At 41.3% G+C, this 16,538-nt stretch overlaps 2 protein-coding genes and 1 pseudogene across 2 annotated transcripts; 1 reads left to right on the top strand and 2 right to left on the bottom strand.

Moving 5' to 3' along the window:
• Positions 1-434: 434 nt before the first annotated feature.
• Positions 435-10,877, bottom strand: LOC147313145 (NACHT, LRR and PYD domains-containing protein 3-like; annotated as a pseudogene).
• Positions 1,849-5,156, top strand: LOC147313146 (uncharacterized). The gene has a single exon (XM_086265105.1). The coding sequence runs from the start codon at positions 2,017-2,019 to the stop codon at positions 4,396-4,398; it is 2,382 nt and encodes a 793-aa protein (XP_086121231.1). The 5' UTR covers positions 1,849-2,016; the 3' UTR covers positions 4,399-5,156.
• A 1,225-nt stretch (positions 10,878-12,102) lies between the features above and the next one.
• On the bottom strand, positions 12,103-16,435 carry LOC147313144 (uncharacterized). Its single transcript, XM_086265106.1, has 5 exons — positions 16,299-16,435; positions 15,351-15,475; positions 15,109-15,170; positions 14,346-14,684; positions 12,103-14,248 (listed from the first exon to the last, which is right to left on the bottom strand). Exons 2-5 carry the CDS (start codon positions 15,407-15,409, stop codon positions 14,052-14,054), a joined length of 657 nt encoding a protein of 218 aa, XP_086121232.1. The 5' UTR covers positions 15,410-15,475; positions 16,299-16,435; the 3' UTR covers positions 12,103-14,051.
• Between the last annotated feature and the right edge of the window lie 103 nt (positions 16,436-16,538).

The following is a 16,538-nucleotide window of genomic DNA, read 5'->3' as shown; positions in this document are numbered from 1 at the left end:
ACTCCACCGAGGGAGCTCGTGACGTACTACGCGGCTTTCTTTAGACCGCGAAGGCGGGTCCTCAGGTGGAAGCAGCCTCTGAATTTGGACACCCCCGCTGTTTCCGGCCAGCCAATAATAACGGTGACATTTAACGTATTTTGTCGAATAAATAAACACTGTAAAATATATTTGCCCCCCCCCCCCCCAACAGCCCTTTGAATGTTGGCAAGTATGAACCGTCTGCTCGGTGTTTCCTAAAACGTTAAAGCACGTTTGGCTTCACACTGACAAACAGACCCAGCTTCGGCACAAACCTAAACTAATATGACACCGGAGCGGAAAGGCTGATTATGTTTCCAAGATGGTTTGTGTTTTTTAAAAGGAAGGAAACCTTCCTCAAAGCGGGCAGAGCAGTGGAGCCGCCGAGGGAAAAGCACACGATACAAAAACTGTAGAATTAAAAATATAATTTATTATGTTTAAATAGTTAAAAATATAAAATGAATTAAAACAACCTTGGCCAAGGGAAGACACAATAAAAATCAATAACACACAACATTAGAAGTCCAGTGGAATCCACCACGGCCTAAAAGTCACAGAAAACTAAGAGGTCCAGCGTAGTATTAAAAGAGGGAAACCCAGCGGAGTCCTCGCCTTCCTCCCCGCATTCCACGTCCTGGTGCACTGAAGAAAGGGAGGGAGCGGCAGTCACTATTCCTTTGGCAGTTTACTTTATAAAAAGGATAAGTCAAAGACTTACCCGGGTGGGCAGAGCTCTCAACTCCGCCCGCCGCTTCCTCAAACTGCAATCGGCACCGCGGTCTCACTGCTTCTGTTCTCCCGCAGTGCACGAGCTGGCTCTTGTCGTTATTGCCACCAGACTGCCGCTACGCGTCCCTAGTCGCTGGTCACCTGCCTTTTTTTCCTCTGATCGTTTCCCCTTTCCAGTCGCTGGTAATCTCTCTTCCCAGTCGCTGGTCGTCTGCTCCATCTGATCATCTCTACTCTCTGATCGTCTCTCGCTCTCCCCTCTGATCGTCTGTGTCTTTCCTCTGTCTGTCTCGCATTCTCCGTGTTACATTTTTGTTGAACACCGGCTCCAAACCTCTTATGTGTCCTTGAGCACTCTGTAAATTACCTTTTCTTTTCTCTCAGGTGTGTCCAATTAGTAAAAACGGGGGAAAAGGCGGAGTCTCTCCAGGACAATTTGCCGGCAACTAAAAACATGCAAACTAAATAAAACACTGCACAAAATACATGCAATATAAAAAATAAATATATACACTTCACATAAAAATACAGCACAGCAAAACAACGTCCGTCTTCCCTGGATGACACTAACTAACCGACCAAAGAGCCGCGTTAAGTGGCGATATCACTAACGTCACGTAACTTAGCCGAAGGTTAGCTAAATTTGACTTTGTAAGACTTTTTCATTACGCTAACATTTGTGATATGACTGCACTATGCTGCTGTTGTTGACTCCACTTAATTCTACAATTCTTTCATTATGCTAACATGTGTCCTGGTGTATATATGAAGTGGGATAAAAACCCAGAACTAACTTTTAAGAGCTTATTTCTTCTCCGCTTCGACCGTCGGCCATTTCCCCAAAACGTCCTCCAACCTATGATTCCAATGAATCCTGGTGGGTCAGGAACTGCTTTTAAGCATCTTGTAATCGTCGTTCCAACACAGCGTGTTTGTTTTGATTCGTAGACCCCGAAAATGGTGCCGGGCTCCCACAATGCATTGCGGCGTGCCGTCAACTCCAAAGCGTCATTCAAATCTGTGAGCGCGCAAGGAACGCCGCCTCTCCGCGTGCGTTTCTTGTGACGTCACTGGCAGATCAAAGGCGTTCGCGCTGGTCTGTCAGTAACGTCACAGACAACCGAGCCTATAAATAACGGCTCTCAGACAGAAAAATCAGAACTCGATGCTCATGTGTTTGCAAAACGTTCAGCAGTCGGCGCTCTGTAATACAAGAAAATTCTCACACGCTCAAACGGAGAAAATCTAATTTGTGACACAACAATGGAAACCATCAACGAAAATTCAATCGTGGTCACACCAGACCAGATTATCCCGCCAATCAACAGGTGCTTTGAAAGGCTCTCTGAAGTTCAGTGGAGCATTATAGAAAATGGAAAATGCGACTCCAGCGTCCATGCCGTGCTCGCTGATATGATTTCTGAAATCATTCAGATCGCCTCTGCCAGCATCCTGAGGATTGCCCTTTCTGTTATTCAGGAACCCATGATAAGGGAAGAGTTTATGGATGAGGGGAAAATAAGGGTGTCCCTCGGAGACTCGATCTCAGCTGCCATCGCCGGCGCTCTTAATGTCTCAAAACAGCAAGATAAGAGCGCTGACAAGCTGACGCTGATGGTTGAGGAAGAGATCTCAGAAAAGGTCAGCTCAACCATTGCACTGATTGAAAAAAGCCCCGATTTCCCAGTAGACCCTGCCGTTTATGTTAGCGGCAAATTTAGTAGTATTAAGAAACTACACCGCATGGTTTGTTGCGCTGCCTCATGCCTGAAAAGGTATGCAGCATGTAAGCTGCGCTGCCAGTGTGGGACAAATGGGTCTCATTCCAGTACAGAACGTACTGGTTCAAAAATATCAGTGAAATCAGCAATCGCAGAGATTTCTGTTATTCTGTCAACAAGGAGCTCAGATGGAGAGATGGCAGGAAAAGATAAAGATGAGCTCCCAGAAGAATCACAAAGCCATATAAAACCCACTGCAGAAACACAAAGTATCCAGGCTCCAACCCCAGTAGAAATGGTTGCAGTTGACATCGTAGGTGAGATACTTGCTAACATGGATTCAAGCAGTGAAGAGCTCTGTGAGAAATGTAACTTACCCAAACCTGCCTTTAATGCAGGCTTAATTATCCACAAGGTGAGACACTTCTTCTCCAAATGTGTGCCATCCACCTCACACGCCAGGCTCAAAGCACGCAAACACAACTTTTCCATGTTTGCAAAAAAACAATTTGAAAAAATGAAAACAGAGCTGAAAAAAAGAATAAAGGCAAACAGGAAACATTTTGTTTGTCTACAAAACATTTGCAATCACCCCAAGAAGGAAACTGCGCCCTCCAATGAAAGTATAGTTTTCATTCTCCCAGGGTCAGTACCTGAAACGGCTGCTCCCCAGAGTACAGAGGCTCATCGCTCCCCTTCTCCACATACGGCAAGCCTGGGAACCGCAATTAAACGTTCTTCTTCAGTCGACTTTAACGTCATTAGATCAGACGTTAATCAGTTATTTGACAAATTAACAAAGAAAGAAGAACTCTTCCTCATCGATAAGACCTTGGGGGACTTTAAAAATAGTGGGCATATCAGGAATTTTACGGAGGACTTAGTGGCAAACCTGTTTGATCTACTTACGGTGGATCGAGGCTATCAAATCCCCATACCTCTAATGGGTAGGTCCCTCTCAGACACGGTCATCTCCAGGACTCCGAAATCAGTACAGGGCTCAAAGCGTCGCATTTCTGCTGAAGTCCTCTATGTCCTCATAGATGACACAGTAGAAAGGTTTTTGCAGAAGCTTTTACTCTTCTGCAATGAAGAGAAAGATCAAATGATTCAAATGGACAAGATTTCTGGGGCCCTGGAAGACATCCACAACTTTATTAAAAGAGCACAGACCACAACACAGGAAAAAAGCCCTGATTCAGATGGCAGAGGAAAAGAATCTGGTGCATCACTTCCAACACCAAAACCTGGGAGCATTTCTCCAGATAAATGCTCTGTGGCATCTGACAAGTCACCTCGAACGCCACAACCTGGGAGCATTTCTCCAGATAAATGCTCTGTGGCATCTGACAAGTCACCTCAAATGCCACAACCTGGGAGCATTTCTCCAGATAAATCATCTGGAGCCTTGAGCCTGAAACACTCTCTCAAAGATTCCTCCAAAATATCAGAGATGGATTCTGTGTCAGGTTCATCTTCTGATGTTGAGAAAATTTCCAATGACCTTGCGTTGCTCCTTATCATGAGAGTCATCTATAAATCTAAACCTGAGACCCAAAAGTTTGCTGCTCGGATCGCAACTACTACAAAAGAAATAGACACGGTCATCAACCGTCTGAGCAATCTAATGCAGCCTGAACTCAGCAGCACAGCGTCTGCCACAAGTCTGACAAATGACAAGACAAAGTTCATCAAGAAAATAGCCAAACGCCTCATCAAGGAGTTTGGCTCCCCAGACAATGTCTTAAAGGCTTTGATGGCAAATGATTCATCTTTTGATGAGGCTCTGATTAGACATCTAAAAATCACTCTCGGAGTCATCCCGGGTCCCCCAAAGACGTCCAAAATATCCAGGTTTTTTTCTGCGGTGGGAAAAACATTGCTAAAACCCTTCAGGTGGTTCACTAAAGCCAGAGATCATTAAAATGACCATTTTGGCTTTTCCCACTGCCCTGCTTCTTTTAAAATCTTGAAGCAGACTTTTAGCACCAAATCCTTTTTTTAAAAACATCACCATAAAATTTTGGGATCAGCCCTCAAATCCAAATTTTAGAACTGTAGTTCACGCCATCTCGTCTCCTTTTGATTTCCATCCCCCCAACCGGTCGCAGCGGATGGCCGTCCCTTCTGAGCCCGGTTCCGTTGGAAGTTTCTTCCTGTTAAAGGGAGTTTTTCTTCCCCACAGTCGCCTCGTGCTTGCTCAGAGGGGGATCATTTGATTGTTGGGGTTCTCTGTAGTACAGTAGGGCTTTGACCTTACAGTACAAACAGGGAGGAGACTTTGGCTTGATTTTTAAAATATCTAATTCGGCATGAAATAAAAAAAATCCAAATTAAAAATGCATTCCAAGTTTGTTTGTGTTTTTCTTCTGTTGTCAAATATGTAGAAAGTGTTACACGTGTGATTTTAGTCATTTTGCATCAGTTTGTAGCCGACGTGTCTGTTTGTGATCATCCTGCATCTGTTTTTGTCTGATTTGTGTCTTAGTTTGGTCAATTTACATCACTTTTGTGGCCCAATTTAGTTGTTTTGCATGTATTTGTGGCAAAATGTGTGGACGCTGTTTGACGTTGCTATGTTTTGTCTTAATGCTTCACTTTGGTTGTTTATGTATGTGCTCATTTTGATTCTAGATGTAGACCTGACATCTGAAAATTAGCACCTAGTCCACTTCGAACATTTTTTTTAGTCCAAATAAAAAAATTTGGACTAATAAAAGTCCAAATAAAAAAATGTTAATACTTTTTCTTTTTTTCGCCAACCTTGTAGAGCAGTGGTTCCCAAACCTTTTTTGCTAGGCCCCCCTTTGTTTTACAAGAAAAATGTTCGCTAAAAAATATTATTAGCCAAAGCTTTCACTGGAAGTCAGTTACTGGTGTCAGGCCAGCTCCCACTTCTTCTTTTGTGTTACTTCTGCATATAAGTATACACAAAGAGACATTGAGACCTGAATCACAAATAAAAGCCACCTTCAAGATTAACAAACACTGTTTAAAGAGCTCCGTATAAACTTCTGTGTGCAACAAGGCCTCTGTAGCATCCAGACCACACTGATCTAGGTCTTCTTGGTAGAAGAAGGTGTTTCCTTTTTCCAGATGTTTAAATGCCAGCCTCCCCAGATTCAGAAGAAATTTCCTTTCAGCCATCTCACTTGTTTCATGTCCCCCCACATGTTTGTTCCCCTTCTTCATCTGAACCAACAAGAAGTGTGAGTACATGTCAGTCAGGGTCTTGGGCAGCTCTCCTCTCTGCTCTGTAGTCAACATGTGCTCCAGAACTGTAGCAGTGATCCAGCAGAAGACTGGGATTCTACACATGATGTGGAGGCTCCTGGATGTCTTCATGTGGGAGATGATTCTGGACAGCTCTTCATCACTGAATCTCCTCCTGAAGTACTCCTCCTTCTGGGCATCAGTGAAGCCTCGTACTTCTGTTACCCTGTCAACACGTCTAGGAGGGATCTGATTGGCTGCTGCAGGTCGGGGAGTTATCCAGACGAGAGCCGAGGGAAGCAGATTCCCCTGGATGAGGTTTGTCAGCAGCTGGCTGACTGATGACTTCTCTGTGACATCAGACAGCAGCTTCCCGTTGGTGAAATCCAATGATCCAAGTCTGCTTTCATCCAGGCCGTCAAAGATGAACAAAAGTTTACAGACAGCGAGCTTCTCTGCTGTGACCTTCTGTAATGTTGGATGGAAAACATGGAGCAGCTCCAGAAGACTGTACTGCTCGTCTCTGATCAGCGACGCTGTTGGTCAGAACCACTCTGATGGGTCTCTGTTGGTCAGGTAAGGCTTTAAAGGTGTCGTGACACCTGACTGTAATGTCATCAAGAGCCTCCATCTTGGAAGCTGTCTCCAGCTGCATCACCTCATGTTGGTTATGAACGTCTTCATTCTGTCCCTCTGTGATGTAGAGCTCAGTGTAGATCCTGTTCGGGAGGGTTCCACTTCCTGTATTATCAGTTTCTTCAGTCACACTTTCAAACCTCCTCCTCAGACTGATCTTATATTCTTCTAAAACCTCTTCCAGACTCGCATCTGCTGATTGACAACAAGAAACCAAAAAGAATGAAATGTCTTTAGTGTGTGAAACTGCATGAAAAACAGACTTTTATCTTTTGACGGGAGGGATGGGAATGGTGTTAAGCATTGTAAATTGTAAATAAGCTTCAGAAAATAGTAAATCGTGTAACATGACATTTTCGGCATTAAGTTATAACCAGTGTGTGACTTATTTAAAACATTTTGATTCATAATCAGAACCTTTTTTTGTCACAGCAGAGACAAGAAGCAACTGTTAAAAATGTTCCTAATGAGACATTTTAAGAGGAGGGAAAATCCCCCTCATACTGGCTTCACATCATTGGCTCCCTGTTAAATCCAGAGCTGAATTCAAAATGCTTCTCACATAAAAAGGGCCATAATAAAACAGCCCCATCTTATCTGAGAGGCCTCACAGTATCATATCAGATAGATGGAGCACTTTGCTCTCAGCCTGCAGGTTTTATCCTGCCCTCCTCCCCTCATTCCAACCAGTCGTGGTGGATGGCGGCCCGTCACTGAACCTGGTTCCGTCTCAGTGTTCGACTGTACAAAGAGAGAGTTTTTCTTTCTTAATGTCTCCAAGTCGTTGCTCGTAGGGAGTTGTCTGAGGCTTTATTACTGAGGCTTTACCTAACACTATAAAGTGCCTTAAGGTGGCTGTTGTGACTTGGTGCTATATGAATAAAATTTAAGCGATAGCAGAAAAGCAACAAAAACTGTTAACCCAAGAAAATAATGGAAGGAAATAGTTCTGAATATGCTTAATACGCGAATCCTCATCTTATATAGTTCATGTAATCTGCTACATGTAATTTCATTCAGTGTGATGTTATATGTAATCTGTGTGGGAAAAACGAGTTATTGTCGTCTTAGTGAGCTCTGTGGGTCAGACGTTTCTGGCTCTGTACGAAGAGAGGGCTCGTGAGCGCGCTCCATTTGTTCTCCATGTGATCCTTTACTCTCTCTGTGCTACTGCGTCTCTTTGCCTGCTGTGCTACACCCTGGGATTACTGTTGCTGTTGTTTGGCCATTTACATGATTCTGTTCTTGTTGTACAGTAGCTGCTTAATAAAGTGTGTACATGAACTCTGCTCTTCTTTAGATGATCTTTTGTTGAGTGTTTTTTTTGTTTTTTATTTCATCTAAAAATCTACAAATGACCAGCTAAACTTTTGGCCCAGCAGCACACGCAGCCATACAAACTATTTCATTTTGAGCTGCTGCTATGAAATCAGAGCCAAATGGAAAAGCCTGCTGCAGCGTTTTTTACTCTGATTTTCTGTTTGTAGTTGGATTCAGCCAGTATCCAGTATTTTGATCATTTATTTCCAACAAACAATTGAATCCTTTCGTTTCTAACACATCACCCAGTTTGCATCAGTATTGATCTCCAGCATGTTTTTCTCCGCGCGAGAGCCATTATGTTTTCAGTGTGTTCCTCTGATTGTTTTGAGTAGTATATATTGAGGATTGCCTGATATTGTGAGCAGGTGGGGAACATGACAGCTGAACTTTAGCAAACCAGGTGAAAAATAATTAAGACAATCACAAAGCAGGAAGTAAAACTAACGTGAGACATGAAAGGAAACAACATTCAAAGTAAAACAGGAAAAAAACCTATACCATAAAAAATCGAATGAAATCTTTTTCATGCACCTACAAAACAAGAAGTCAAGTTTTCAAAAATGTGTTCATCAGCACACGGATACCGACTCTTACTTTGGACAGAGATGCCACAACTGGTAGCGACTGAATCCTCTGAGACATCTTGACCCAAAGCACAGCAGGACAACTGCTCCTCCTCCTCCACACCAACATCACTGTTCTCTCTGAGGACACAAAGGGAAAATTATTATTACCAGTGCAACTGTCAAAGTGACCAAAGTGACTCACACGCAGGTGTTTACAGTGCATTCATCTGTAGTGAATAGTGAAGCACAGTTCAAAAAGACAACAGGACGAGTTGATGCAGGAACTTGCCTTAGTTAAAGGTACAGCTGCACAAACTAAGTTCAAACCTGATCCTTTTCTATGCAGAGCTCTTCTCTAAGGTCAAAAGTGTTCTCCTCAAGGTTTCCCACCCAATGACTGCTTTCAGTTTGTCACGTTAGGTGCAGTGTGGAAGATTATTCCACGATCAATGGTCTTTGATCAATGATTGTTGATCAATGGTCATGACAATTTGCATATTCATGATCAAGGAACTGACGTCACAGCCAGTGGGCTGGTTTCAGTCATTGTACAAATGTACTGTTTATAAGACTGGAAAGCTGCAGTCAGCTGTGTGTGACCACCCAACAATTTATCGTTGATGGAGTTCATCTTGTTCCAGAACAAGGAAGGGAAAATGCAGCTTTTTCCCTTCTGCTGTCTTTCTCGAACTGAGCAAAACTATGACGTGGGAGAAGTGGAACTGCTAGCTGGCGGGAGGGAGCAGAACACCTGCTCATTGTTCATCGTTTGACTGACCACAAGCATCTTGCATATCTCACAGCAGCCACTCAAGACAAACCAGGTGGGCCCTCTCCTTTGCTTGGTTCAACTGTGTTATGATCTATAGACCCGGCAACCCAAAACGAGAAACCCAACACTTTGTCCCGTCAATTCTCAACTTCTGATGCCACGGCAGAGGAGACCATTATTTTCCCGCCCTCCTGCATTGTTTGTTTGCTGTACTAAGAGATTGAGTCATTTTCTGCAATGCATAGCGGGACACATGTCCCAGATGTTGAACTTCACATCATATCATGCTTTGTAGATACTTGCAAATCTCTATAATATTAAAGCTTGGCATTCTACACAAAAAAGCTATGAAACCCTGAAAAAGAACCAGCTGTTTTTCTGTGTTCTTTAAATTAATATATTGACCATTATTAGCTGCAAAGGCCTTCGAAACGGATTTGCACAGGGCAGATGTATTCAGGTGAAAATGTATGACTATATTATGCCAAGCTTTTGAGGATCTTAATGTCTTTTTCCTTTTTGGCAGTTTTGTTCGCTGACTGTGGCAGATCAATACTGAACTACAGGTTAAAAGTCTTCATATAACAGGAAAATTTTTCAGCTGCATTATTCACTTGGAAACTCAATCTCTGATTTTCAGAATCCATTTGTTCCATTCCAATCATATTACCAAATCATACACTTTTGTTGTTGTTATAAATGTTATTTTGGTTTTAGCGACAGCAATTCTTCGCTTCTTTTTGACTTTTTAAAGATGCATCTTGTGGGCTTCAAGTATTTGGAGTTTCCATCCAAACTTCTACATTCTGAAGCCTCTACAGCTCTGAAGATATTCAGAGATGCTGAACCAAACAACCAACCGTGTCTTCTAAGCCTACATTTTATTTCTTTTTAGTTTGATGACAAAAAGTAGCCCCTCACTCAGCCGTACATCTCTGGGCTCAACTCTAAAGTCCAACCTCCTCCTTAGGTTTGTCCTTAAGGCTAAACGTCCAAATTCTTGAGACGTAACAAAATTCAGTTAAAATGAAGTCTTTATTTTAAACTAATCTTACAAACCAATACCAACTAAAAATTGGCAACTAATATTACCAAAGTCACTTTGACTATTCTCATAAACTGATCGGACTGCATTCATTTTATATATAAAGCTCCAGTCACCTCAAAGTGTTACTGGGCACTGCGCTGGTATGGAATGAGTGATAAACGTCTGTACAGGTGTTTTTGAAGTAATAATCATCATAATCTCAAACTTCCAGGAGTAAACTCCACTGACACCAAGTCCACCTGTTTGTCCACATTCTTTTAAAGATTTCAAAGTGAAACTTTTTGCACGGATTTTCTCTTCTTCCTGTTAAACCAGTCCTCTCCCATTCAATCTTACTTGTCCTTTTAAACTTGTAATTGTTTCTACATACTGATTTCACCTATGTTCTCTATTTCCTTCGTGTACATTAGAGACAGTATCTTACTTTGTGTCGGTCACAGACAGACGGCTGGATCCTGGAGACTCCAGATCACTCATCTTCAGTCAGTCTGAGAGAGAAACCAGCAGTACTGACTGTGAAAGGAGAACCAGAATCATGGTGAATCTCTTTTCAGGAGTCACATCCAAGACTGACAGAACAAAAAATGAAACACACTCATGGTCTCGTAAAAAGTGACTGTGAGGAGAAGGAGGCAGGCCTTCATCAACACAAATCAAACAATTATTAATTAATTCGATTTTTGATGGAAACGGAAACAAGCAAAATACGCACTTACTTTGACAGTTAATGATAATTATACTACTGTTTAACACCGCGTGTTTCCGTTTGAGTTAATCTAATTATGGTTCTGTGAAATAACACTCAGTGATTTTCAGAGTTCAGTCAGACTGATCTCAGAGTTATGTCCGTGATCACCACTGTATGAAAGCTTTAGTCACATTTAAGGGCAATATCACCAAAATACAGTAAAAGATCTCCTCCTTGAATGTTTCAGATAAAATGGAAAACAGACTCATGCAGTAAATATTCTTTTATTGGAGAGAAAACTGTGCAGTATAATTTACTCGAGATGTTGAAGATATGAGAGCATTAAACAGGCTGATGTTTGGAAGAGGCTCTGACAGGAGAGAGATGATACAGAAACATGGCATCCTTATAAAATACTGACACACTTTATGAACGGACAACTTTTCACAGCTCTTTGAACATTTAAATGAGCTGCATACTTTCCCCACTGAAACCAGCACAATCCCTCTGTGATGGAAACAATATTTGAACTAAATGTACTGTGGATAAATCAAAGCATTATCAAAGTTGTCCGTGGTTCCCTTATTTTTCCTTCTTTCCCTGTCAGATCCTGTCCTGCAGGATAAACATGACTGAGTGGTTCCCTGCATGCAGCTGTTACAGTTTGTGTTGGAGATACTTCTGCAAATACAGGAAGCAAATATCTAAAAACTGTTTTCAATGTTTTTACCAGTCTGTCAACTACAGAGAGCTGTCTGTTGTCCCCCTGTTCTCCTCTATATCTCTCAGCTGATGCTGGCTCCTTTAAATGTAACTTTATTAATCCCTCGGGAGGGGTCCTCTGGGGTTTTCACAAAGCTGAATAAACGTCAAACAGAAAACTGATTAAACAAAGTGTGAGACGGTGGAGAATTGACGCCAGCGCCCGGTTACATTTTAGACAGCAAGGAGCAGACGCAGTTTCACTCCACCGAGGGAGCTCGTGACGTACTACGCGGCTTTCTTTAGACCGCGAAGGCGGGTCCTCAGGTGGAAGCAGCCTCTGAATTTGGACACCCCCGCTGTTTCCGGCCAGCCAATAATAACGGTGACATTTAACGTATTTTGTCGAATAAATAAACACTGTAAAATATATTTGCCAAACTGATCCATTTTATCATTAGGCTAGTATATATGTGTATCGTCACACCTATCTTCCATTTGACAGTCCTCATATTCTCAATTAAAAACTAAAACAGACATTGAAAATAACAAAAGCTAAACATTTAAAGAGGAAACAAAAATGTAAACTAATAAAAAAAAATAAAACGCAAATTCTGCTCTACATTATCTTTATGTGAACCATAAAGACTCAACAAGAGCAGCACACTCAAGTAAAAGAATAAATAGATCTTTATTGGTCTCAGGGTCATGATTGTACAGAGCATGTGCAGAACATACAAAAGAAACGATGGCACTTGGAATGTTCCATTGTAAAAATGTTTTTTAAAAAAGCACAGTTCATAGCAATATACAGACTCACAAAGTAAGAACAAATATTCAAAGTTTGTTTCAAGGCTTTAGTGTCATCATGTCATCATCACAGTAAAAAGTATGGATGCTTTGCCCTTTGTAAAATACTAAACCCAAACTTTTTTGGACCAAGGAAATAAAAACAAACACAATGTTAAATAGTGTAACATAGGAAAGCACATTGAAAGACATGAAACTGTCGCTATAAATATAATGATAGGGCCACTTATCATTACCCTTTTGTTAGAGATACCAAGGAAATTTCATTAACCAGGTAAAAATGTGATCATGTACCTGAAAACATCCATTTCAACAGTTAAAGAGCAGTTATTATTGCTACAAAAATGTATACTCTCTATGTGCCTAATGCATTTCTTGGGGAGTCAAAAAACATACAGTATGGTCCCACAAATTCACTGTAATCAGGCCATGAAGCAGAAAACGACAGAAGATAAAAACGTAAGGCATGAATCACCTTTCTTTCCTTTAGTGATAAGCAGCTGGTAGCCAATGTCCCACAGCCCTCTGACTATGATCCTTCACATTCAACTTTCAACATTTGATAAAGTATCTAATAAAGTGCCCTAATGCTTAATGGGCACATTGTCTACCATACAGTATCACATAATACATAACCACATCTGGAATGCTACTCAAAGTTAAAGACTTCTATTATTCAGTATAATGCAGTGCTTTAGTGAAAATACAATAATGCTTAAATACTTGAACAGCTTGGGGTCGACTGGCGATTTACTTTGTGAACTCTGTAAACATCTCCCAGATGAGTTCATGCTGTCAGCCACCTTTTTCTAGTCTTATGAGATAAACATGATGCTCACTTTCTAAACCATGATCCCCATGAGAGTCATAAGGGAGATGAAGCAGGGTAATACCTTAAGCGTGTGGGTACCCTGTAAGTAAACTCAGTTTTTCAGAGAGATCCATCCCTCATTGTCATGTCCAGTTCGAAAACATCAAGACGGTGTCAGTAAAAATCCCTCATAATTTAAATCTTACTAAACAATTTACGGGACTTTTCCCTCTTAGCACCACAACACTGTTGTTTTTGGCAGCTAGAACAACCTAAAGACAAAACGGATCTGCAAACATGAAAACATTTTACTGGCAGAAAGTAACTTCAATAAAAACATGTTTCTCTTTTCAGGAAATTTGTGCTTGGATGTAAAACACACAAAATTCTGTCGGGAAAACGTAGGACCTTTTTTCATTTAGGAGTTTTAAAAGCACCTTTATACTAAAAACCAAATAAATAAATAAGAAAAAGTTTCAGTGCATTATAATAAATACTTTTGCATAAGGTTTACACATTTAGTGTATGACTTGTTAAGGTTCATGTTGTGAAGTAAAGCTTTGAAAGAAACTTAATTTGGACTCGTTCCAAATTTGGTGCATGAACTTGTTGTGCGCCATAATGTTTGCTCTGTTGACTTCGTTATGAAATATAAATTCTTTCGGTAATTTTTTTAAAATCAAAGTTAAAATTTCATTCTCGATGGGCTCCAGAGCGCTCTTAGTGGTAAACAGTGCAAAGAAATCTCTAAAAAATCCCAGCCAATCTATCACGTGACATATATACGGCCAGCATTAGAAAACATATGACAAAGGCACAAATCAAAGTGGTTCCGAGCCGAACCACAATCTGAATTTGCTTAATGTAGGTTAAACGATAAATGGATCCGAGCTTCTATTATTCTACTCTAATTAACTTCTCTGTGCTTTTCACTACAAGCCACACCTCAGCTTTTAACTGTCATTTTAAGTTTTAGATGTTTGGAATAAATTTGAGGGTCTTTCTAATTTAGACATGCTGAGATGTTGATGTCATTTCATAGTGGGGGGAAGCTGAGGATCCAATGTTAGTTTGGCACCTAATATAGATTAAGAGAATACCAGCCACCAGAATGATCCCTGCAATAACTGACAGTGACACAATGAGACCAAGATGGTTTCTTCCTGTAGCTGCGCCACTGCTGACTCCATTCCTGCTTCCTTCATCTGTCGAGAAAAAAAAATGCATTGGTGTGAATTGTCAGGAGTCAGGGAGGTGAAAACTCTTTTAAAGTGTCATCATTTGACATGAGCACAAACTCACCTGACTGACTGACATTCAGGTTTACGATGCTGAGGATTTCAGAGTCCATCCCTGGTCTTCTCTGGAAGGCTATACACTCGTATGTTCCAATGTCAGCAGTCGTCATGTTCATCAGTATCAATGAGAAATCCCCATTCTGCATGTGGGTATTGGTCAGGTTTACCCGGCCCGTATAAGACGGATCCTGGTCGTCTGGATCAAGTTGGTCATCACGATAGTGCAGCACGTATTCTGTCAGGTCACGTCTGGACCACTGCATGGCGAGGACTACCATATTTCCAGGAGCATTACATGGCAGAATGACCTGCTGGCCAAGTGAACATATGATGTTTTTGCAGTCTGAAGGACAAAAGAAACAAGACAGAGGTTTAAGAATAAAAATATACATCAGAAATGCATGTACTAAACAAGAAGCACTCCAAGAGCGCAAACCTCCACCAAGGGAGCTCACTGTCTAGCCAGTATTTACTTTTAAGGGAATACTATCATATTTCTTTCATATATTTAAGTTGTTTTCTGAGTGCAGTTGTTTGCAGTGCAGTAAAAGTTGATTTTCTAAATCGATACATATAATATCCCACAGCCATAGCAGGGAATGAGCAAGAGAAGAAGAGAGGTGTGAGGAATACGAGGGTGAAGGAAGAAATGACTTTATAACCTATTAATACAGTCAGTTATAACTAGTCTTGTTCTCAGTTATAGCAATCTAATGTAACCGAGGATTTAACAGTAGTTTACAAACTTTTTAGCAAAACCTACTTACCCACAGCGTCAACTATTGAAGTAAGCGCCAAAGAAAGCCATATGCAGATTTGAAGACACATCCTGAAGAAACAATAAAGACAGAGGGATACATCCTTTAAATCACAAAGTGTTTCCTGGGTAAAGTTATTTGCTAGAAAAGCTGGTTTATTCTGCCTCAAAAGAACTTTCAAACTAACAGTTTTGAAAACTTTCAGACATATGACAACTCTAATACTAAGTCTATCACAATAAATAACTTACTTCGAGAGGTTTTTGCACGATCTTTGTGGTGACAGGATTGAACGGGCTGTGAAAATCATCTTCTTCCTCTTGAGTGGTTATTGGCAGCTGAGGTGTGGAAATGGAGCATGGGCACAAGTGTCAGACTGCAGGAAATAAGAGAAAAAACGGTTTCATGTAAAATAATACAAATATCTGCGGTTTTCAGGAGACAAAACAATGAAAAATCAGAGTGTCTTCCAAATGACTAAAACAGCTGATTTGTCCGTTTCCTATTTTTTTTGGCAGTAGTACAATGTTAAACTCTTTCTTCTTGGCTACCTGCCTGGTTTTTAATTTGAGACTCAGATGTTATATCCGTTAACACTATAGGGAGGGAAGCAGGAAGTTTAAATGATGGACCTTACATTACTCTGTGCTTTATGCCAGCTCATCCCAAACTCATTAAATTTGATAGATCTGGCAAGTACAGTCTGCTGTGATGCCGAGTGAATATCCATAATGCCAAAATCAGCGAGCAACACATCACAAAAGGACCATCAAGAAAACGCTCAGCATCTGTGCAACAGTTCCTAATATAATGACACCGATGAGTCACATCAAGTGATTTAGCAGTGATTACTCCCAGTACAGTCTTGTATACGATACGAGCTCTGTGCAGCAAACTCTCCGATGCTCTTCAACACAAACACTGCGTCACACAGCGAGCCACCACTGCCACCACAGATATGCGGCGTGTACTTAGCATTTACACAGCACATAATGAGCGCACGTTTTCTTTGTACAATTACGGAAATCGACACCGTTGAATATAAGTTGGCATCTTGGCTGGCTTCAGACGGTCAGGTCAGACGAGCTAACGTGTCACTGTACTACTGTACGGTCATTTGCTGTTACCGGTTACACAAATACTACCCAAATGTAGGAAGCTAAAGCTAGCAGACTCAGCAACTGGTTCATAGAACTTACTCAGAAGTGCATATCCGAGAAGAAAGTCCTTCAATAAATACAGGAAGAAACCCGCCACACAGACCACTTCCAATCCGAATGATGACACCCTGGACTCAGGTTGCTTCACCCCCTTCGGACAGAAAACCATAGGGGCGTGCTGATTGGTCGGTTGAGTACGAGCCCTGTTTTTGCTCGTACCCTCATTGGCTCGTACTCAACTCACGCGGTGTTTCACGAAGTTTCTGTGTTTTTATCCTT

Source organism: Aulonocara sp. 'chitande type north' Nkhata Bay, linkage group LG15, assembly GCF_057382095.1.
Source record: "Aulonocara sp. 'chitande type north' Nkhata Bay isolate Kocher_YH1m ecotype deep benthic linkage group LG15, A_spYH_male_GT1.1, whole genome shotgun sequence".
NCBI lineage: Eukaryota > Metazoa > Chordata > Actinopteri > Cichliformes > Cichlidae > Aulonocara > Aulonocara sp. 'chitande type north' Nkhata Bay.
This window is presented reverse-complemented; position numbering and strand designations above follow the sequence as displayed.